The sequence below is a fragment of the Megalops cyprinoides genome, chromosome 9 (assembly GCF_013368585.1).
Source record: "Megalops cyprinoides isolate fMegCyp1 chromosome 9, fMegCyp1.pri, whole genome shotgun sequence".
Lineage (NCBI taxonomy): Eukaryota > Metazoa > Chordata > Actinopteri > Elopiformes > Megalopidae > Megalops > Megalops cyprinoides.
Genome location: NC_050591.1, coordinates 15169746 through 15194771, shown reverse-complemented (window position 1 = coordinate 15194771; position 25026 = coordinate 15169746). Strand labels below are relative to the sequence as shown.

At 44.8% G+C, this 25026-nt stretch overlaps 1 protein-coding gene across 4 annotated transcripts in view; it reads right to left on the bottom strand.

Moving 5' to 3' along the window:
• LOC118782807 (Down syndrome cell adhesion molecule-like protein 1 homolog) overlaps positions 1–24312 on the bottom strand; it is a 110671-nt gene extending 86359 nt beyond the window's left edge. For 2 of the 4 annotated variants that reach the window (XM_036536375.1, XM_036536376.1), the window contains exons 1-3: positions 24149–24237; positions 9773–10093; positions 3927–4073 (exon numbers count right to left, since the gene is read on the bottom strand). In XM_036536375.1, the coding sequence (XP_036392268.1) occupies positions 3927–4073; positions 9773–10093; positions 24149–24191 (511 nt within the window). In that variant the 5' untranslated portion in view covers positions 24192–24237. Of the gene's footprint in view, positions 1–3926; positions 4074–9772; positions 10094–24148 lie in introns of all 4 variants that reach the window. The other 2 variants (XM_036536374.1, XM_036536373.1) reach the window with 2 other exon arrangements.
• Positions 24313–25026: the final 714 nt, after the last annotated feature.

Genomic DNA, 25026 nt, shown 5'->3' with positions numbered 1-25026 from the left:
AACGCATCCTCACACCTTCCTCGTTCCTGGCGCCGTTTCGTACCAGTTGCTATGGCAATGAGATCAAATTCACACTGTTTTCACCCCAGAGAAGAGGCGGCGATGGATACTAACAAATCGACACACACTAATACTCGCGCATCCATGTATGCACGGTGCGCAAATACTGATAGACGCTCATCCGGAAACAAAGTTTTGTTCTCACATACCGAGCCGCTGACTTGCACTGACGCACATGTGACGTCACCATGCAATCATTACCAACCCCACGCACCCACACCCCGGAAAACACACAAACGCACGAAAACACGCCCCGGACTCCAGACACATCCTAGGCAAAGTCTTCTTGAACAACGGCAAAAGTGACACGAGTAACGACCAGACCGATTCATACAACGGTGGGGACGTGTGACGTCGCCTGTGAACACCGCACACAAGCTGGAAAGATCAAGACCTCACACACATCTTTCACTCACTTTCTCAGGCACTCAAGTTTCAGCACAGCGCACATCCGTCACTCTGAGCCCAGCCTATGGGCTGTCAATATACCTCAGTGGCATTAGTCATCGTAAAGCGCACTCTCTCCCCTTCTCTCACTCACATCAAAATCAGCTGTACTCACACAACAAATACATGACAAATATTAATACATTACAAGGAGCGATGATCATGGATTAGTAACACTGTTGATGTTTGATAGTGAGCAGATGTCAAGCGTAACACTAACACTACTATGCCTTGGAACGTCAGATATCAATTAAAAAGAATAAATTGACCCTGTGCTCTCCACATTTGCACCTTTTACCGATCGCATTTCCTCTGTTAGGAAGTCACCCTATCCCCATGCCCCTGCAATGAAGAGCAAAGAGAGCCCCAATGTTTTCCTTACATGCAAGCAATGACTCAATGCAATCATGCGGGCACTGGAGCCAAGTGCTAGGGAAGGCAGTGTGTTGGATACTATGGGTGTATAAATATGACTGCTAAAGTAAAAGGGTTTCTGAGTACAACGTATTTTGTGTGCATAACTGCATTATGTGTTTGTTCATTTACAGTGTGTACAGTGAGTACACAATTGTGTACAGTGAGTACACAAATAAATTCCATACCTGTGTGTATTTATGTGTGTACAGTATGTGTGTATGTTTGTGTATGTCTATATACACCAAAATCAGTCAGTTTATTGCATGTGTATGTGTAGATGCATGTGAGTGTTAAAATTTATGAACTTGTGTGTGTCTTTGTGTGTGTAAGACTTCAAATGATTCCTAGAGACAAACTTGTGTCTTCTGGTAGGAAGAATTGAGAGGGAGAGGGGGGGCGGCAAAACGTGAGGTAGAGGGGGACATGCGATCCCACCATCATTAAAAAAAGGCAGCCGTGTGCTGTCTCAGTCTCCCAGCCTTGGGGTAGCTTGAGCGTTTTGCATGTTCTAATGAGTCGCACTGTTTCCAGTGAAGGCTGCCGTCTCAATGGGTGCTTCAGCGTGTCACAGCAAACTGCGAAAGAGAGAACGGGAGAAAGGGAGAGAGAGAGAGAGAGAGAGAGAGAGGAAAGAAGAGGGAGGGGGAGAGGATGGAGGGGGTGGCAAGGGCCTGAACACAGCACACACTGTACCAAAGAAAGAGAGAGAGAGGGAGGGAGGGAGGGATGGAGACGAGAGAGACAGCGGGAGTGAGGAGACAGAGCACTTCTGTCTGCCAATAAAGCCTATTCATGATTGACTGTGAGAGACAGAGATGGATGGACAGTGGGAACAGGGAAGCAGAGAGAGTCCGGGGGCTGGTGGTGGGGGGAGGTTCTGTTGAGGGACATAGTCAGACGCATTGACCCCAGACTCAGCTCTAATCGCTGAGGCTGAAAGTGTAAGTGATAGAGGGCGAGGAGGATGGAGAGAGAGAGCGAGAGAGAGAGAGAGAGAGAGAGAGAGAGAGAGACAGAGAGGGGGAGAGGACCTGTCCCTAATGAGCGGTACTGTAATATCACCTCCAAATCCAGCTCTAACCCCCCACCATTACCCTGATCCTCTTAGCACCACCCGCATTCACAGCCCCCCCCCCCCCCCCTTTAATATGAAACACGGACAGACGGAATCTGCTTATTGGCATAAAATGTACGGGTGCTTGAAACAGCACTTAGACCAGGAGACCCGTCTCAACACGCCACATTCACAGATCCGCCGTTGGCGTCCGCTCCCCGGGCTCTCCCTCGCATGACGTCACCAGACGGGAAGGGAGCGCTCGCGCTCGCCGCAGTCAGCAGCGGCTCAAATTATGATTGAATCCCTTCTTACCGTCCTCGTTATTTCCAGCAAAATGGATTTCAATATCGCTGAGGCTTGTTGAAAAAAAGCCATTTTGACACGTCGCAGTGTCCGTTTGTGAAACCAGGGCGGAGAGAAGCACCTTTCCTGCAGGCCCAGAGTTGGTGTGATAACCTGAATCCGGGATGTGACATCCACAGACTCCCTGACCGCAGGTCTCTGAGGTCTGGTCGATCATGCAGACAGATCACAGACAAAACAGAGGGGATTCCAGGAGCGGCCTCGATCAATATCGTCTGGGAAACCCCCACCCCCTGCGCATATATGTACGCACACACACATGCACGCACATAAACACACCAATGCACACACACACACGCACACACACACACACACACAACACACCCAATTGCGCTCACTGACGCACACCCTGGATCGATGAACACTCATATGCACAAGGCAGAGAAATGCACTTCCATTGACAAAAGACCCACAACTGAAGAGTAATGCTGGAGATGGAAACCGTGACCAACATTACCTGATCAGAATAGTATCAGTTTTCACTCTGCACAGGAATGTGAGCCAATGTTAACAAACGCACACAGACTCAAGCACCCACATGCACACACACAGAAGTTAACCACTGCTCAGTTACATAAAAACATAAGATTTTTTCCCAGTCTGGATTTGAAATACTGGTAAAATGCTCACTGATTGAAATTCAGTACATTAGCATGCAATGACATTCATTTAACGCAATATCACACCGCTGGTCTTAAGGTCTGATTTACTTATGGAAATTAGCTCACATTCAAGAATGAAAATGATTCCAGATATTTACAACAAGGGGAAAGTAAGCAAAAGCTACCCATGTATGTACTTTCAGAGCTTTGCTGAAACCTACCACTCTTGCCCTGGTAAAATTAGAGACACAGCTGCTAATTAACACTGATTAGCATTTCTTCCAAAACACCTTGACAATGAACTGAGATATGCCCTTGAGATGTACCCTTAAAATGACAAATGAAAGTTGACCATAGTTTTCAGTGCCACCTTCTCTATGTGTCTGAAATTACAGCCATCAAAGACACAAACACACACAGAAACTGGCCCCCATCGTATACATTACAAAGTCAGTTATGTCTTTTTCAAACATCTCCTGTCCTCTGTTGGTGAATGCATCTCTATCTCAGTGGGATGTTCCTTTTGCTTCCCTCAGTTTCCACGCCCTCATAGGATGTCCAGTATGTCAGTCCTGCCCCCAGCACCAGACATCAGCTGACAGCAGGCAAGAAAGCAGAATCACTGACTGATTGCCTGAGTGACATGTCCACCCTGCCACGGTGACTACATGACAAACAAACTAACACGCCGAGCCCTGCACTGAAATGCTAACTGTCAAGCAGGCGCTGGTAGACTGGCTGCCTGATTGGCTGTAAAGACACAGCACTCCCCCAGTTCGCTCCCACAGGCTGGCTGTAATTTCTCAACAAAACACGATACCCCCATGCCCATCCTATTGTGTCTTTCTCCACATCCTTGCACCCACCCCTTCCCTCCCATCTCCTGTTGTACCCCTTCATTCCCAATCAAATCCACTGGGTCAGCCAATCCCTCCCACCCCCATTCAGTGCCCGCCCCATTGACCCACCCAAAATCCTACCTGGGACGATGGAAACTGTGTCCTTCTCCCAGGACACCACGCTGACATACTCCTGCACCGCGGCCGGGATGAGGCACTTGAAGACGGCTACGTTGCCCCGCATCGCGCGCTGGTCGGCCACCCGCACCGTGTAGGGCTCCCTGAACACTGCAAGGACAGAAGGGCATTTCACGTTCAGTCTCTGTTTCACCTGCAAACCACTGACTTCACTCATCAGTTTACCTAGACTGATTTCAAGTCAAAGGACTGCAGAACACAGGCAGGGCAGATTGACAGCAAGTCAAGGGGTATGGCTGGATATGAAAAAGCACAATCTGTTCAAGTATTGTTTCATTTCATTTCAAAAACCTCTCAGTTTTAAACAGGACACAGTGGTCATCACATTTACCCTCATAATTCAAAGGGGGTGAGCTTAGTGCGAAATACAATGAGACGATTACCTGCTACATCTATCGAAGTCGATAGTGTGACAACTTTTGCTTTCTGAGCTAAAACAGGGATGAGGTTTTCGAGGCACGAATGAACGGTAAAAACAAAAAAATGCGGCTAATAAAATGGGGTAAAAGGGACTGGACAAGGAGGAGTGCCTTGCCCTTTTTATAAATCACCTTCCCGATTCTAACAGACAGCGTGGAGTGGCCGGGCCCGCGCGGCCGCACGAGCTGTCACAAACATTCGCGAGCGTTAAAAGAACGCTCCCTGCACATGACAAGCGGACCAAACCAAAATGCACTGATGAACAGCGTCGCTTACGTATTCTGTATTCCATATACCTTACGACAATGCAGGCGTGAGACCAAGACGAAAAATGCGAAGGTAAAAATAACCCCTGTCAATTAATTGTGATTTCATTTCGGGAGCTAATTTTTATGTATCATTGCTTCATCACCGCAGACTTAGTTTATGGTTTTAATTACGCGGATTAAAACGTTCTTGGGGGAGAGTAATGTAAGAAAAAGCCAAGGGAAGTTGACACAGACACGAGGACGCAAATGTGATTACGGCCTGGAGCCGCGCAGGAAGAGGAGGACTTGGGGGCCTCTCTGGAAGCATTGCAATTTGATTCAATCGCAATTCAATCTCTTTTGGCTCGATAGGCGTTTTCTCCAACAAATGAACGAACGGAGCGTTCGGTTTAATCAAGACGAGTCACACACTCGTGTGCGCGCACACACACACTACCCTTCGCAATAATTAACGCCACGTCTGAAGGCGAATTTCCCCGCTCATTAATAATTCCCCGCGCCGGGCGACAAGTTTCACCCACCAAAAGTAGAACCAGTGCCCTGGTCTGAATCGTTAAGTGTTTAACCTCAACGTCCTGGAATTTCTCCGTCTAAAAAAATGACTAAAAGATAAAAATGACTTGCAGTAATGCCTTTGATGCGACATTTGTAGAAACTACAATGTATATACTGTTTAATTTATACTTTTCGCTCTAGTCTTTTTTTTTAATTCCTGGTTTCTTTCGAACGTGTGTGTGTGTGACACAGTCGATAACGTTGTAAATAATTCTAATCAGTTAATTAAATGCTGAAAAAAGACAGACTTCGTATCGATGCGCAGTAGATTTGAATCTTTATAGGTGCATCGATTTAGCCCTTCCTGTCTATCTCTGCCTGTTTATTTACACATTTATTCATGCGCTGTTTGATCCACGCATGGTAACCTTGTTCAGGAATACTTGGCCTCCCGTCAGGTCACGCATAGTGTCAAGTCCTGAACCGGAACCACGGTGTCCATATCCATATCTCTGGCACTTCTAGCCACTCATGAATTCATAAAAAATAGAGGATGTCGCGATTATGTAGGGGCATATATTAATCACGCTGTCATCCTTTACTAATCGTTTTTTTTTAAGAACGTAGTCGTTATTATGTCTATGCACTTCTCATAGTGCAATGGACCCACATCCTTCCCAAAGTAGGGGATACGAATACGCAAATTAATAATAGTTTCATGTGTGAGACATGGCACATATAAAGAGTATTGTTTGTGTATAAATTACACTCCCCTCTAGATGCGCACGTAGTCATTAGAATGTGATTGATGCCTTGGCTACATTCGCCGGTTGCTTAGAAACGAGCTAAAACATCGCCTTGCGCTCTCCGCTTACTGGGACGAGAGTCCTGTATCACTGTCATTTAAATAATTCAGCACAGCGAAACCCAATACGATATTTACTTATTCATAAAGCAAAGAAAAGGAGAAATGACTCAAATAAAGAGCAAATGAATGGTCGTGTTAATTAATTCATAGACATGTTTGTTTAAAATAAACAAAACATCGGGTTCTGTCCCTTTGGAGGAAAAAAAAGACCAAAATATAATGAGGGCGTTTTAGCCGTGCACCTGTTGTTTCAAACCTTGCTTTCCTTTTCATTTGTGAAGTCCCGAACTTCACTCAGGCTGGCAGCTGATCCAGTTCACTTTTAATGCATCTGTGTATGGCATTTGGGATTCGCAGTGTCATACATATGGCGTATTTAAGAGAGGAACGCAGAACATTTTTTGTGGATAGCGACTTGCTATACATAAGCCTGATAATGCTCACGTGAGTCGATTCTCATAGTGCTGTAGGCTGTTCAGACAGTGCTTAATCTGATGGTTGTTTCTTAAGATATAAGTTCGTAAAATTAGTGACATATAAATGATAAGGACAGACAGTTTTAATTGAATGTCTGCGTACATGCATGTAGGTACACATTGATGTGTATAATTGTATGGATTTACATAATCAGCGGTGGAACAGTTTTACTGAGGAGCAACACAATGAGCTGTAGCGATGACGGCACTTCCAAACACTGCACAGACTTGGAGAACTGGAGGAGTGAAACACACGAAAACAAAGACAACGAAACCATAGTGAAAGAGACACGCACATGAAGCGGAGAGATGACACGTACAGGAAGCGCTCATTAACTCAGCTAGAACAACAATGGAAGCAGAGCACATGAGGTTCTTTATGCAATCGGTTTGTGCCAGCAGAACACACACACCAAGGTCACAAACCCCGTGTCTTCAGCCACAGGTACTAAACCCAATGGCACAAAGTAACAGTCTGACTAGATGGACAGATAGATGAACACGGAGAGGGAGAGAACTAATTCAGGCTTACCTCTCGGGTGCCTAACTGACAGACACAAATTGCTCAACGCGCGTGTGGCGGGAGAGGGACGTTGACGGGGACGTCTGGGATTCCCGACGTTTGCGCAGCTGATTATCTTGCGATTTTTTTTTATCCTACGTCTTTTGGGGGACTCGGACCAGAACGGCCATGCTGTTTGGGTTTTGTGTTTGTTACTTAAAAGGGCCAGTGAAGTGCGCGATTAATGGTCCCGCGTATCCAATATAGATATATATTGGATATATATAGATATAGAGTGATTTATCACCTGTACCGATACTTAAAACGACAAAAATTGGGCTACCACCCTACTCTCGCATGGAGACACAGTATAGAATGGAGGCAAGACATCTTTGGCGTACAGGCCAGATTCACCCTTTTAAACCCTAACTCGGCGGGTTATGATGAGTCTGTGCATAAACGTTCGTCTGATGTACGTGTCGTGGGGCAGGCTATAAAACAATTTCAGTGCAGAGGAGGGGGGTTATCTCTCGCCTAATATGAAAAGCAGAGAGAGAATCCGTGTATAGCCCCTACCTGTGATTAATGCCAAGTAGCAATGCTGGCATGTGTTAAACACTGAAAACATGTGACTAAATATACACACAAAACAAGTTGGGGCCTCAAAAAGACACCTAAAGACCTCTGAGAAACACGTTAAAAAAACAGAATGAATCATAACAAATAGGTATTCTTATCACAAAAAGGCGCTTTTCGTAAAATCTATGTCTTTGGCCATGGTTTCTGATGCCATCACAGCATGGGGGTGTGTGAGTGAGAAAAAGAGGCGGGGAGAAGGGGGAGAGAGCTGGAGATAGGGAAGGACTCATGCTAGGAACTGTCTGTTGTCATCACTCCTTCATGCCACCTGACACAGGTGACACTGCGCCATGCCAGTCACAGCTCTGTCACCCATGGCAACCACGGAACACACTGAGACACCAGAGATGGTGACTTGGAGGGGGGAGAGGGGGGGGGGGGGGGGGAATTCCATGCTAGGGGCCTGACAGTGTTTTCTGAATGTTGGGAACCTTCTTATTAGACATTATCCGTTACCTTGCCTGGGCAGACCAGATATACTGTATATGCACCTATTGGTCCTATGTAGAGAACAGTGGTGCATTTCTGTGAGGGTGTGTGGGTGCATGAATGTGCAGGTGTGCCCTCTTCTCTTCTCCAAACACCCATACTTGCACGGCCTCTACGGTACAGCCCCGATCCGCCCCTTGCCCTTGCAGACCTGTCCCAGCAGGCACTGCGAATGCCCGTCTCCTCTGAGCACACGGGCTCTGTGTGTCTGTCTCGCCTCCTCAAAAGCGGCCTGCCAGCCCCCGGGAACAGCCGGCGCAGTGGCCAGGGAGACGGCGGCGCCGAACCAGAGCTGGAGGGGGGGCAGGGGAACGGGGACGCTCTGTCTTGGGCACAGATGGAGCCGGGGAGACAGGAGGCGCTGGCACAGGCTGGGCACGGGCTGGCACGCGCGGACGCCCTCTCCCTTTCTCTGCAGCTTTGAGGGAGAGGCGGGGGCCCTCTGGTCTCCCCCGCGCGCCGGCGTTGACCTTGGCGCCGCGCCCAGGGTCACTCTGCCAACTGTCTGTGTCGCCGTGCGTCTGTCTGCCACCGGCTTTCTACAACACAAGGTCGCTGGGCCGACTGTGTACACGGCCCTGCTCCGGCTTTTATTGTTATTAAGGTTACTAATACGGAGGCTGTTGTTTCCCGGTGTCGACACTGTTATCGCCGTCACTCTCTGGATAATTCTTTTCTTGTTTAGACGCGGAGGCGCAAGTATGTTAGAGGTTGGAGAGAAGGAAGAGAGATACAGAGCAGTAACAGGATAAGGGAATGGCAAAGGAGAAGATGTGAGTGTGTAAAAGACAGGAGAAAAAAGAGTGTTGAGTTTGTATGTGAGAGAGAAAGAGTCAGGTTGGTTCTATTGTCTAGGGTTAATTGTGTCTTGTGTGAAGAGTTCTGTCATATGGTTGTAATGGGTGAGGTTTATGGCTACCTGCTTACCCTGGCAAACTACATAGATCTCTTGTTGTCTTCCTTATACCCTCACTCTTACTGTATAACTCACTATTCACCCTGTGCAAATGTTCATCCTGCCTTTCTTATTCTTTTTTCATTTCTTACTCCAATCTGTCTCTCTTTCACCTCCTGTCCACCATCACATTCTGTTTCCTGTATTGTCTCATCTCTGTATAACTGCTCTTACCTTCTCCTCTCTTTCCCCTGCTCCTTTTCTCTCTTCTACCCGCTTTCCCCATCTCAGCCTCTCCCTCCCTCTCCCCTGCTGTTATCCCTCTGTCTCCATCTGTCGACCTTTCTCTTGCTTTCCCTTTCCCCCTTCCCTCCCACTTTCCCTTCCAACCTTTTTCTTTTTTCTTTCCCACTCACCCCTCCCTGTTTCCTCCCTCTCCGCTTCTCCACTCTCTTTTCCTCCAACTTCCATTGCCTGTTCCTCTTTCATCTCCTCTCCTCCCTAAGCCCCTCTATCTGCCTCCTTTCTCTTCATTCCCTCACCTTCCTATTCCCTCTTTGCTCTCCCGTTTTTACCTCCTTCTGGCCTTCCCCTCCCACTCGCTCCCCCTCTTGACTCCTCCCCCTGCAGCCCTCTGGACCCCCCCCCCTCCCTCTTGACCCCACCCCTCCCTCCATCCCTCCCTCGCTCCCTCCTTCTTGCTTCGTCCTCTCCCCGCGCCTCCTCTCTCACTCACCGGCCTTGACGCGGATGCTGGGGCTGCGGATCTTGCCGGCCTGGTTCTCGGCGGTGCAGAAGTAGTCGTTGTCGTGGATGAAGCTGTTGAAGGCGGAGGGGGAGAAGGGGTAGAGCTGCAGCGTCCCGTTGGCGTGGACATGGCGGATGTGCGGGACGTCGTAGATGTCGTCGCCGGTGGCCAGGTACCAGCGCAAGACGGCATGGGGGGCGCCACCTGCTGGGCAGGGCAGGGACACCCCTACCGAGCTGGAGAACGTCACTCTCTGCAAGGAGGCGTTCACAAAGTACAGCCGCGTCGAGCCCACATCCTCGCTGTGCACTGAGGGAGAGAGAAAGAGGGGAGGATGGGGTCAGTGAGGAGATTGACTTTTGGAGCAGGGTTGAGTAGACTGAATGGGCATCAACTGAAAGAGGCGACATCCTGCCCTGATGACAGAAAAACAGTGCGATACCTTCCCTGAGCTGGGAACCTTGGTCTTTAGCCTGCTGAGATGATCATATCTTTTTGTATTGTATGTGGCGAGGACCACAGTTTTAAACCTGCAGCAGTTCCCTTCTTATATATACAACTACAACGCATCATTCCCTCTCTAACTGTCCATCACACACACACACACACACACACACACACACACACACAAACGGCTTCAGAAGACACAACGATCACTGTAAAGCACATGAGCAAAGGGGTTTCCACAGAACACGGGCACAGGAGTTGAGCACTATGATCCCAGGGTGAAACCCCTGTTTGACCAGACACCCACTTAAACCGTAAGGTTAAATACATATGGTTCATAGAAAAAACAGGCTCAAGATTAGGCATTTAGTTCAAAGTTTTGAGTCGGTTCCTTATAAGAGAGTTACATCAATTCAGTGAAGTAATGTGGATACATTTACAGCTAGGCAGTGAAAATGCCCATTCACTCAAAGACTGCAAACTTTTATCCAAATGAAACCACTTTATTTTAAAATTCATGAAACTGTATCTAATTAAAAATTGCTCCCACTCTAAAACATGTTAATACAAGTAAAATTAGCATAATAGGGTCTTCAGAAATCCAAATTTGTCCAAAAAGAATATTTTGTGAAAACAAATACAGTGTAGCTGGAGATACAAACAACAAATTGTGTTGCCTGGTCAAAAAATAGGAAAACATATGTTTCAATGCACCAAATATGAATTTGATTTGTTATGGTTTTTTAAATTGCTCTAGTTGCTTAAGCAAATGAGTCTCTCTATGTTTCATAGAATAATTCAATTTTTTCCCCTGCATGTTATTCAGAAGATATTAGGAGAAAAGCCTTTTCGAAAAAATATCATGTGCACATTATGAATGTATCCTGGCATGCTGAACCCGTGCTTGAACTTCCATGAGATTGTCACCATTATTTTAGTTCTTCCTCTGTTAGCAAGCAGTATCTCTACACTTCACACTTCTGAATTCTGAATTACAGTATCTTAGAAAGGTCAAGTAACATAAAAAAGTATTTAAAAAGTGAACACATTTGTTTTATTAATTGCATCAGTTAATGCACTGATATTTTGCAGTCCTTGGTTCCTATGATCGAGTCAAGGTCACTTTCACTTGAAGAATGGCATCTTACTTCCAACAAATTCAGAATCAAACACTAGGGGTTGACTGACAGGTGAAAATACTAAAAACAGCGGATGACAGGGTTAATCAATTAAAACCACAAATCATTTTTCTTCATGGACGTCTTCTGCTTCATATTTCACAGACTGGTGAGCATACTTTCCATTATAAAAATCTGGCGACGCAAAAATCATAATTCAGGTGGTGCCGCGCTGCAGTATAATTAATCACCTAGATTTTAACACAGCTGTAATTGTAGCAGGCAAGCAGACCCCGGCAGTCCCTCAGTTCATATCCCTGTGTAGTTCATTCTCATTGATTGACATGTCAATATCGAGTCAGCAAAATATCAAGTCAGGACTGCACTCAGAAACTGCAGATTTTCCGACTCCACACACACATCATCAAAATGTCTGACACGAGCAGTGACAACAGAATCCATATTAAATGGGGGAAAACTGCAGCCTGAGGTTAAACAGTGCTCAGCTGGAACGCAGAGAGAGTGGAGGGCGAGAGCCGCGCATGGGGCGGGGGTAAGGAGGAGTGGGCAGGACGCTAGACTTATTACACGTGGGTCAAAGGTTTACGTCCCAAGGGGGGGACTCTGCTGTTGGTCTTAACCTAAATTGCTTCAGTAATGGCCCGGCGGAGTGCGTGGATTACAGAGTATCTGCAAAATATAAGCAATGCAATCTGCCCTAAACGTGGGGCTCTGATAAGCAAACAAAATGCACTGAATTTACAGTGACGGATGAACCTGGTTGATATCCCAACCACCTTAATGTCGTGATTTTTTGAAAGTCCCTTCCCATGTCCCTGTGTTGATTTAAAATCAGTTTATTATCATACTTTAACTTTAATTTTTATAGTATAGCAATCCTTGCATCCTGAAACAATGTTTACAGCCAAATTTCAAATCCAAGCATGTGCTTTACCTGATATGAACATTGCTGTCACGGTTCCTTTGCTGGAGCTTAAACCAGCGGGTAGTGCTGAGTAATGCAGGTTATGCATATATTCTGTGCAATAACAATAACATTGTTTTGCGTAGCTAGCAACCTGGATTGCTTGCAAATAATGAAAAACACTCAGTTGCATAAATAGTGCAGGAAATGCAACAAAAGATTTACAGATTTTATTGTAATTACAATACTGTAAATACTGTAATACTGAAATACTGTAAATACTATATTTCTTATGTAAAACCTAAATGAACTAAATATGGTGTAGACCTTACTTTTAAAACTTGTTGCTGCCATTGGAAAAACAGCAGACTTCATTTCTTTACTTCTTGTTGTCATAATCATTGTTATCATTCCTCTTATTTTCCTGATTTTGTTTAGTTTTGCCCATGTGTAGGCCCACTTCTGACATGTCAAATGTCACTAAGATAGCACACCTACATCAGATGTCTTGTTAAAATCATAAAGCGCCTGACAAAAGGGGGACCCCCCCCCCCCCCAAAAAAAAAAAAAAATGGATGGTAGAGAGCAGAGAGGTGGAGATTAGAGATAAAGACTTTACTGGATGAGGTGGGGGAGGAGACAGAGTGCTCCATCTCCCCCCTTTTCATATTTCCAGAGAACAGGGAGGGGTGTGTTATGTGATTGGAATTTGTATGCCAGACGCAGAGAGTTAAATCCATATAATCTCCTTTCACATTTAACACACACAGCCTCCCCGCCCAGATAATCGCCCCACAGAGGAGTGTCTCTCCCTTGCTCTCCAGAGCAGGCAGATTAGGGCATCGGGGTGGGGTGGAGGGACTGGAACTGAACAGGGCAGGGTCGAGTCAAACGGACAGGGTTTGATCAAACGGGCAGGGTCAAGTCAAACAGACAGGGTTTGATCAAACGGGCAGGGTCGAGTCAAACAGGCAGGGTTTGATCAAACGGGCAGGGCTGGGTCAAACAGACAGGGTTTGATCAAACGGGCAGGGTCGAGTCAAACAGACAGGGTTTGATCAAACGGGCAGGGTCGAGTCAAACAGGCAGGGTTTGATCAAACGGGCAGGGCTGGGTCAAACAGACAGGGTTTGATCAAACGGGCAGGGTCGAGTCAAACAGACAGGGTTTGATCAAATGGACAGAGTTGGGTCAAATGGACAGGGCTGGGTCAGAGGGACAGGGTTAAGGCAAAGGTACAGGGTTTGTGCAGTCACTGGCTTGGGGCAGATGGAAAGGGTTGAGGTAAAGGAATAAGATAAAGATATGGACACAGGTGCAGGGTGAGGTTGAGGAGTGGGGACAGAGGGCACAGGCCTAGAGATGAGGAATAGTGAAAGAGTTGTCTCCTGAAGACAGGGATAGGGAAAAGAGAAGCATTGGCCTGGTGGCACAGGGTCTGGATGCACTGAGAGGATTGGAAAGTATATGTAGTGCATGGACGTGGATGAGGATGGTGATGGGAAAGCTCTGGAGAGTGAGAATTTCAAGCAGCGGAAACTGGATGAGGGAAAGGAGGGGCAAAGTCAAGCAACAGGCTTGAGGTTTGAGGTTCTGTGACCGTTTTAGGTGACAAGACAGCCACTAAAGGTGGGAGGGGTTTCAGAAGACAAGAGAGTGGGATCAGTATGATAAATTCACATTTTACGGTTCCAAGGACTCAAAGTGTTTTTTGTTTATCATAACCAGGGCTATCAAGGGCTGTAGAACCATATAGAGGCATGAGCATGAACATGAAATGAAGGATCCTCCCCTTCACTATGTCTGTGTGACCCCTGCCCTCAGTCCAGGAAGAAAACCACTTTCTAAATCTGTTCATGGACCAGCCGGTGACTTTAAGATACTGTAGTACCTGTGCAGACATTTGTTGTTTACTGTTATGAAATATGACACATTTAGTAATATTGCAGTGGTCAAGTTAACGAAAACATAAAAAATACCCATAACCTGTATTACTTTTACCAAGTTATTAGTATGCCCTGGAATATTTTACCAAAAATAAGGGGGCCCTGCTCAGGATTAAAATAGACCAGTTACCCTCAACCAGTTATGGATAGCCACCGTTGCTCTCCTATGACTTTAGAAGTGTGCAGACCTAACATGGTCCTGTGTGCCCTCAGAAGACAACACCAGTCCTTATTGGCAAAGCTGTCTGACCACTAGCGTAAGCAACCAATCAGCACCAAGGACAGAGGCTACAGCTCAGCTCAACGTCCACAGCACAGCAGCTCTAGCTGTGGGGGAGCTGGGGATGCTTGGACTGTTACGTGGAAGCACACGTCTACATTTTGAAGAGAGATGTTCACCAACATGTTCACCAAAAACACAACACACCAAACACTGAATGTGATGCGCCCGGATTGTAACAGATAACAACTACATAGAACCACGGTTAGTTTTTAATGGAACAAATAAATGTAAATAAACAACCGTAAAAAAATTGAACTGCCCCCGTTCTATCGGAGTTTGGTGAATCCAGGTCACCCAGTTTGCCCCCCTTCCCTCCACTGCAGATTATGGCCCACAGCATAAACCCCCATAATAAAGATTGCAATATCTATAATCTCACAGTGGGGGTCTGGGGTAAGAGGGGGAGGGGCGGGGGTTTCACCGCTGGCTGTCAAGGTCTCAGCAACCTGACCCCCATATGTGAGAGAGAGAGGGAGAGAGGGAGGGAAAGGGGGATGGAGGTGAAAGAGAGGAGGAGATGGAGTGAAGAGGGTTTTATTTCCTGATTAATTGCAAATGCAAATTTGCTGGAATTACTTTGAGCGGTGGGGGGGGGGGGTGTTGTATGCAAATAAGGGGTCTTAAATGGACAGCCTGATCCAGGTAGGAGGGTCTTATTAGTCTTACTGTGCCCATCTCTCTCTCTCTCTTTCTGTCTCTTTATTTCTTTCTGCCCTTGTCTTTCTCTGTCCCCTCCGAATCCCTGTCCATCACTATGCAGCCTGTGTTCCCACACAACTGAGGAAATTATACACATGTATGGGACAATACATGTTAAGTATCAATTCAATGGTTTTCCACGTCAGCAGACTTTTCATTCCAAAAGGTCAGTGGTTCTGTGGGCGTGCGGCCAACATACCTTCTCCCTTGTAAAAAGGCAGTCCCTGCATAACACCTAACCTCTTTATTTCTCAGTCGACTGCATGGGCATGCACATGTGTGTACGTGTACGTGTCTGGCGTGACCTGCGTAGGAGGGACTCACACACTGTGGACTGCAAATCCATCGATTCCCTCGCATATGCACTCTTCATCCTCAATTCCCAGTTATGACTTTAGCCCTGGGTCTTCGCTCAAACAAAAGCCACAGACTAAAAACAAAACATCCATATTTTACTGCCTCCGGTGCAGTCCAGCAGGGGGACGAGAGCCTAGCTCCTTCTGGTTGAGGGAGAGGCTTAAGCCCGTCAAACATTGACATCATCTCTCTCGCTGTATATGGTTATCTAGTATCAGCCAGTGGCAGTATAGTAAGACTGTCTAGCTGGACATGCCCTGTTTGTGTGTTCAGTTCCAAACCAGACTAAACCAAAGACTTTTAAAAACTACAATCAATTCAGCCTGTGTTTGATACTCAGAAATGCATTGGGAGTAATGGTCCTGCCATGGATTGGCACCATATTCAGCGGGCCCGCCTGTACTTCAAGACGCTTCCGTTTTTAAACCATCCAGAAATGGATATGGCTACAATCATGAGTCATGATCATGCACCGCTATAAAACTTTGTGCAGGACTAAGAGAGATGTCTCCATGCACTCCATCTGGGTGCAGCTTGAGCCGCGGCAGACAGAGGGCGTCGTCCGTGAAACAGCAGAGCTGGGAACGCGGCGCGCGCTTGATGAAGAGGATAATGAAGTAACCCAATTTTTTCCTCCTTTGTTCTGAGAGACTCCTCTGCAGGGTAATCCAGCCCCCCCAGCCCTCACGCTCCCTCACGTTCCTCTAGGATTGCAAAAAAAAAAAAAATGTTAAAAAAAAGGAAAGTAAAATGCTTTTCGATCGAAAAAAAATGCTTTCTTAAGGGTCTTTTGATGGTGATGTTTGCCTCTTTCCCCTTTTCATTGAGCTCTGTTCGCTTGTATGCACACTGATACATTTGCACATTTTATCTTTTTGCAGTCTGCATGAAAACGGTGGATGAATATGTATGCCAGGGTGGCAGGGATATTGCCCATGCAGAGCTGCTATGCATAATGCGGCTGGCTGCACCAGCACAGACACTCAGCCCTGAGACTTGCACACAGCACTGGCATATATGCAGATGCACACGCATGCTCTCCCTCTCTTTTTCTCTCTCTCCCTCACTCTGTCTCCCTCCCGCACTCTCTCTCTCTCTCCCCCCCTCTCTCTGCTCCTGCATGTTCATTCCAGCACAGGTGTTGTCACATAGACAGGCATTCCAATAGTTACCCATGTATGGACAATGCCATGCATTACAGGAGAGATGTTTAGTTCCTCCACCATCAGCATGAGAACCTCTCCCAACCTGACTGTGATCATGTTCACTACCACCGTTGATGCAATGTTAAAGCGATGTTGCACTAATGTCAGCCTGATATTCAGCTTGATAGTCTGTTAAAAAAACAATCAATGTCTGTAAAAAAAAAAATACACAAACCTGTGGTATGCAATATGATTCAACCCTCTTAGAGAAACCATCTTCAGATATAACATAAAATAATCACCAGCAGTCTGACCAGCAGTGTGGAGTGTAGTTTAGGTCTCCAGATGCATAGTCATGTTTGAAAAACCATTGTTTTATCTCACTTTGTCTAGTATTGAGAGATAACATATAATAAATATCACAAGGTATTAATTATATGTTTCCAGATTTTGATGTCCTATTGTCATCCATTAAAATTTCACTTATAATGGCAATACTTTGTTCTAATATTCGAGAAACAAATTTAAGCAGTCTTTATTAAATAAAAGGAAAACTCTGCAAAAGTAACACCTGCTTAAGACAAAGAACACTGCAGTTAGATCGAATAGTGCCCTGAACCTCCTTGAATCATGCCCTTGACACACTAATGAGGAATCTAAAGAAGAGCTCTAGAAGAAGAGTCTTGATCTTAGGAGGGAAAAACACTACTATGAGTCAAGTGAAGAACACAGCATTACTACCAGCATTGGCATTAGTTAGTATCAGGGTGGTTGGTGTCTAATGTAATCATTGAAGTATATTTTACTAGGCTTAAATTTCACCCAAACTATGCTTGTGCGCATTATATAAATTAACAATAAGCAATACACATGTAATAATTATGATATCGCTACTACTACCATTATAATTATTGTTTTTGTGATTGTTCATATTATGACAGGTAGCCATAGCAGGACTGTAGTATTGTATTCGGAATAGTCCCCTGTTTTGACATGAATGCATATTTACAGAATAGACGAGGGGACAGATGTGTGGAAATACTTGAATGGAGGGGAAGTCCATACTGAAAATCTGCCAACCTTTTATATCCACACCCAGATACAAAGCAGTTTACACACAAAGATGCAAAGCAGGTGACTATTGCTTTGTTGCTGCTGTTTCACTGATTGTTCAGTATGATTTGCATGAACATAAACTCAGTCAGCTGGAAACCAGCATAGTCCGCCCCCCCCCAGCTGAATCAAGGATATCAAGGAAATTTGCATAATGCATCCCACTGTTTGTGTATGTGTAAGTATGAAAAGAAAGAAAGAAAGAGAGCAAGAATGAAAGAGAGAAAGATAGATAGATAGAAAAAGATAGGTAGATAGAAGGGCTCCAACCCCTCATCAAGGCAGCAGTTGTTTTAACCTTGATCTCCCCATTTTCTGCAGCATAGGTAAAAAAGCATGCTACTTCAGCACTTCACTGGAAGTGTCAAGTTTTTCCAACTAAGTGAATATCAGACTGTTGTCTTAACCTTAGACAGCACCCACCCCTTTCGGCTCCAACCCACACCGTCCCATCTCTACCCCCTCATTCTGTCTATCCAGGAGAGAGAAAAAGGCAGAGAGAGAGAAAAGGAGGGGGGAGAGAGAGAGAGAGAGAGAGAGAATCCTTCACCGAATAAAGATTCCCTTTTAATTCTTCCCCTAAACTCACCCTTGTAACACCATTTCTTTCCCAGTCCTTATTACACCCAGTTTCTTCCTTCTCTTTCTCCTAAGTCAGGCAGTGAGGTGTAGTTCAAAACAGAAAAAGAACTCCGTGTCAGCATCTAACTTTCCACCAAACATGCTGTTCTTCCCATACTTTGGAATGGATAAGGACATTGCTTCAGTCTCTGCCCTAACTTTGGAGGATTAATTTGGGCAGCAGCTGCTGTTGTTGCTACTGCACTGAGAGAGTTCTGTTCTCCTGCACCTTCTGGCTGGAGTCTGAGCACACATGGATAACACATTCTAATTCAAGTAAAATTCTTAAATACGATTCACCGACTTGTATGATGAATAAATGTGTCAGATAAGACTATAACTCCTGATGTCTGATATACCTTAATTTGATTCACCATCATTACACCAGCAATGGCGTTATTAACTACATCTGAACAGCAGAAACGGATTTGTTTCGTCAGCACAGAATATTTCCACTCGGTGCATTTCGTTTGCGCGCGGAATGACTAAAAACAGAATCAATTCGTTAATGGGTGTTATTTTTTTGTTTCACAGATAGCAAACTACGTAAAATGTCAAATAATCCAAGTACAAGGCTGAGTCTTAACAATCACATGACCTTCACTGGTAATGTTTCGTGTGGATTCCAAAAAGGCGGTAGAAAAACGATTCCACGGCGGTGTGGGTTAGTGGCAGGTTCAGCGGCTTCCTCACACACCCGTTACAAGCGAAACAGCGCGGAGCCGCACCGCCTCCGTCACTCTGCGCTGGGGACACCCGATGCTCAGCGGAGCGAGCCGCGAACATGACGCGAGACTGACAGCCAGGTACTTGTTGAGGCCGTACTTCAAATCAAATGACAAATACAGAGAAAGGGGTGCTATTAAGGAGGAGAAAGGTTGAAGCGATGCGGCATTTCTGTTATTAAATATCCACCTCCCACGATTCCGCCGGCCTGTTGGCAAAGCACTGAGCCTAAGGAAGAGCAACACGGAGAGACAAGGAGATTGAAAGCTAGGCGAGAGCAAGAGGAAGGAGAGACAAGGGGTCAAGACTCTTTCAGTTGGCACTAAGTGCTGTAATGGGGGCAGAGAGCGGTGTTGGATGAGCTCGCTGAAGTCAATCTCCCAGTCGCAGTATACTAGCACACCCTCTCTCTGTTTCTCTCTCTCTCTCTGTCATACACACACACGCTCGCAGAAACACGCACACCACAAGTGCAAGCTAACATGAATACACAAATCAGCTGCAACTGCTTAACTGCCAAAGGAACAGCCCACCATACTCACAAAAATACAACATCCTTTGAGACAGAAAAAAACAGTCTACGACTTCAATGACATGCTAAGATACTTTTATACGCAACACAAGTTTTACAGAAGGCATACCTTCGACAGACAGCAAAATATTTCAAATAAAATACAGCACCGGCTGACCCATAAGTTCGCAAGTACAATCTTTGAAATAGTTCTAGTTGAACAAGTAGGGTACTATGAAAGATAAAGACCACGGGGGTAAACTGGATACGTCATGTGACACTTAATTGCAAAACCGCAATGATGACATTACTCCTTAGATTCCAGAAAACAAAACACAAAACTAATTACATCAACTACATTGTGACACTGCTTAATATTCACAGATGATCCAAACGGCAGCACCTCCAAGCATTCATTCTTCGCTTATTAGAGAAAAAAACTTCTCATAAATACGAAGGCTACTAGCCGGTGTGTGCCTGTCGATGAATCTGACTCATACAACTACCACGTACAAAAGCATAAGCATTTTTGTTCGCCTTGTGTGGGTGCCGGCGCAGCAATTCATTCTTAATTTAATCACTGCTTTCTTTCTCAACGTGAATTTACTTAGTAAGTTGCAAGCAGGGTAGGAAACGCAATAGTAAGAAGAATATGGTTATAATGCTACAAGAGGGCAGGTCCATTTAATTTTAGGAAACAGAATCTCGAAAAAGACGAGTTTTTGAAAAGAGAAAGAGGCTGGGTGGTTTTCAGAAATAAATGGAACCCTTCTGGCCACTGACCTGATTTAGTTTTTGGAAGGGGGGGGGGGGGGGGGGGGGGGGGGGGGGGGGGGGGTCGTTGCACTAATTGCGCAGCTGGGAAGAACAGGGTATTTGGTGGATGAAAATGTTCAGAAACCAATTCTGCACATCTTTACGTGGAGGGAGAGGTCTGGACAGTAAAATTGAAGGCGGGGTGGGGGCATTGCTTCTATCAGTGCATGGAATGTGGGGGAAAGATTTTGTAAGAAATTGCACTTATTTCTGACCTTCAAATTTATTACAGTTTTGCAAAATATAGTCATTTATTCGATGGTTTAGCATGTTGACAGGTAAAAAAAAAAAAAAAAAAAAAAACAAGACAGAAAACGAAAATTACATTCTGCGGTGCCTCATTCAATATTTCAGAATTGATGTTGTACAAATTGTAATTATCATAATTAATTTAGTATATTGCAAACCAGGTAGTAATAATAATCATAATAATTTGGTGTCCACAGGATTGATGTGCGTTACTGCATCCCCCTTCGAACGCTTTCAATCACATTTTAATTTAGGCAAACGTTCAGAAAATCGGATCAACCGGATAATATCGCAGCCGCCACACAAATTTGACAAACCTGACGACCACTGATCCTTAAAATAAATATTGCTCTCAAAATATTCCTAAATACACGAACCCGCGCGGACACACACCCACCCATACTCACACATGCACGCGTGCACACACACACACACACCTGTGTTCGCTCATTTGTGCTTTTTCGTCGACTTCATGTATTCCCTACATGTAAAACAAGGTTAAACCCGTTCACATTAGGCTAATATGGGGACATGTAGCTCTAAAATATATACAGAGAATCACACAGTAAATATGTGTCCTAAACACGTACACGCTTAAAAAACAGTTAAACAACCTATATGTCTGCAAATAATCGTGGCATTAAGTGAAATTCCTGACTACGTAATCAATTCATTAATTTTAATTAATGGATATAAATTGTCATTAATTCAATGCTCGCATTCGATTTGGTTCCTGTTTATAAAACTGTATTTATTTTTACAAAAAAAAAAAAAAACTACTTCGGTAGATTTGAGGCCTGTCAAGTCGGATTGGAATCTGTGTTTATTAGTAAATAACAAGATGATTGTCCTTCAAATCTGGCAAGTAATTAATTTACCTTTACATGACTGCTATGCTTAAATGCAAGTGTATATGATAGAACAAATATAATAACAATATAAATTTAGTTATTTTGTATTATTTTAATTACAATAAAGATTATTATTTTTCTTGTTATTATTATTATTATTATTATCATTATTATTATTATTATTATCTAAAGTCATTGTAAAATTATTTGAATAAAATGTAAATTCAGATTTGTAATACTGCAGTTCTCCTCACTGCGTTTCATTTAATTTCCATAAAACCACAACACGATCGTTGAGCCGACTGGGAGAGGAGGGGGGAGGGGTGGGGTGAGGGGTGGGGTGAGGGGTAACCTCCCCCCCATCCCCCTCCGCGGGTTCAGGTGTGCTTACATGGGGTGATACTCTTGAACTTCCCCGCGGGTACTGACTTGCACCTGTGTTTCTCTCGCTTTAGTCACTAATTATACGACACCGTCAAAATTATGCCTTAAATGTAATCATTATAATGTAAAATAAAAATATGCAGAATGGTTCCGTGGCTATGCTTTTTCCTTGGAAGAACGGCACGCAATGGAGGCGCGGCCCGTTCGGAAAAATACGCAGTCCTAATGCATATGCATATCATATAATTGAAGAGAATTTGTTCCCCATTGCAGTCGTTCGTGTGGAATAGTGGAATAGAACACAGATTTCAAATATAATTTCCAGCCGAATATTAACACACGTATAATAATATGTTTCCTGACGTTGAAATTAGTATACGGCGATGATTGTAGGCCTTGGTATAATGTAAATGAACGTAATTTTTAAGTTCCTCTCCCCACTTCAACATGTCATCCAGCACACCCCTCACCCCATCCCCCCCCCCCCCCCACACACACACAGTACTTCCCTACATGCCATATCACCTTGTGTGTTCAGAAGACATAAAGGTAAGCACAAAATGAAATTTAGCATTGAAATCCGGTTACATAAAACAAACAAACAAATTAAAACAAACAAAAAAAACACAAACGCAAAAACTACACAACTACTTTCACACAGGGCAAAAACTAAGAAATTAAATAATGTGAAAATAATAAAAAATATATATATTTTGTCGACAGCAATAACCTGCACTAACGCTAAAGCATATAAGAATTGAATGCGGATTATTATAATACACAGTGTAATGAGGTTATGGAACAGACTGACGCGGACTGGGTTGGGGATTTTGTTCTATATTTGAACACGCTATTGTTGCATGCAGATTTAAAACAATAATAATGTCTTTTTAATCATATTTTTCTATTTGCATCATTTTTGAGGGGGAACATTTTATATCCCTTATCACACCCCTCTTCCCACTTTTTGAGCAAAAGTGGCATGATTACAAACACCACAACCATCTAAAACCACAGCACTTTTAAAACAGCATATTTCTCTCATTAAATTGGTACCGATGTTGTCCTCCAAATCTCATTCAATACATAAAAAAATATACATATATATTTATATATGTGTGTGTGCGTGTGTGTAAGGGCTCATAGTTTGTGTGCGTTTTACGGTCCTTTCTGCAATTACACAACCATTGGTCCTTTGTTGTCATACTCTAAAAGGCCATTATACGGCAGAAGATAAATTTTCTTGCCAAATAATCCACGCTCAATAACCTCAGCATCAATTCACACATCTCTGAATTTATTAACCCTACTGTCCAAAACCGCACTAAAACACGCACGCACGCGCGCCCGTGCGCGCGCACACACAATTCTGTGCCACTCACCGAAAACAGCAATTCATACATTTTATTTAAACCACGTATTCCTTTTGAAATCGCGAAATCGGGGTCGGATTGGAAGGGGGTGGGGTAAGAGACGGGACCTGGGGGGGGGGGGGGGGTTCAGCAAACAAATTTACACTTCACTGACCCCCTCTACTTTCAAGTATAGATCTCACAGTAGCCAACAAAACTGAACATCCGAACATAACCTCTACCATCTCTCCATCTATGCGTATCTCGCTCTCCCTCCCCCCTCTCTCTCGTCGTTTTTACATATTCATAACTCTCAGTATAATGCGAAAACAAACCGTGGTATCAGCCCCATCTGTAATGTCACGGACCAGCGCGTACAGACACACGGTGCCCCGTCACACACACACACACACACACACACACACACAAACAAGGCTTTTTTGTGTAGATTTTAAAAGAGAGAAAAAAGATTTGTTACACAGGCTGATTCCAAATTAGTAAAAAGTCCCAATAATAGGCAGTAACTGAGAATAACAGGAGGTCAGATGGAAAATTAATCTTTGAGACCATCTTTCATCGTCTAATTCAAGTTTAAAGGATAAAAATCAAACAAAAGTAATAAGTGTTGGTTTATTAATCGTGTATATCACTTTTTTCATCGCTATGTTTTCACAAAATGAGAAGATTTCAAAATCGTAGCCAATGCATATTATTTATCTGTCACATTCTTAACTATCAATAATCGCAGTAATCATAACACATAGTGAACACAAAAACTGAAACATTTCTGATTAATAATAATTTTAAACTATTCCACATACCTTCTTGTAAAGAATACAGCAGGAAAAAAGTTACCAGCCACATGCCATAAATAGCAGGTATATTTCTCAGGAATGTTTTGCAATCCCGACGAGTGTACAGCGCAGTGTTCGGCCAGGCGAGGCTCCGTGCTGGAGTGGTGACGACGTTCCCCGGCGATCTCTCCAGCCCTAGTCCCCGACTCGCCAGCGCCGAGAAGCAGGGACTGGCTGGGTCCCGCCTCCGTCCCCTCCCCTCCATGGGACCGTCATCTAAGCGGCCCCTCCCTCGGTATTCTAATGATCCAACACGGTGGAGAGGTTCGGCACTGCACGGCGCAGCGGGAGAGCGCGAGCGAGCGAAGCGAGGTGAGGGGAGGGCGTTTTTGGGGGGATTTAAATAAAGGGAATCCAACATGTGGTGTGGTGAGGGCGAGAGCGCGTGGCTGGCGACAGGTGTAAGCTCCTGCTGACCGCTTCTCGGCTGGACAGGTGCGTGGTGGACACACTCACCTGTGCGCGCGGATCTGCTGTGCGGTTACGCATGGATAACGCGACGGCGACTTTGGGAAAAGTGCAACATTTTCGCCAGCCCATCGGACACGTTCACCCAGATTCACACAGGCAGGCGGCACGGAACAATAAGGCGACGTTCAATCGCACTTCCTCCTGACTGGATACCCTTTCTTACTCCAGTTTCTTTCACTTGTTTTTCTTTTTGCAGTTTACGCTTTGTCTTCACATTGACTCGGGATAACGGCTGAAACGTGGCAGAGATTACGAGTTCTTCGCCGTGAAACGGATCTCATAGATAAGGCTCTCGCTACTCTTCTTTCGCTCGTTCTCTCTCTCCTCCCCGGCTGTCGCTCCGCCGGCAGCTGCGGAGTGCCACACACGGCTCA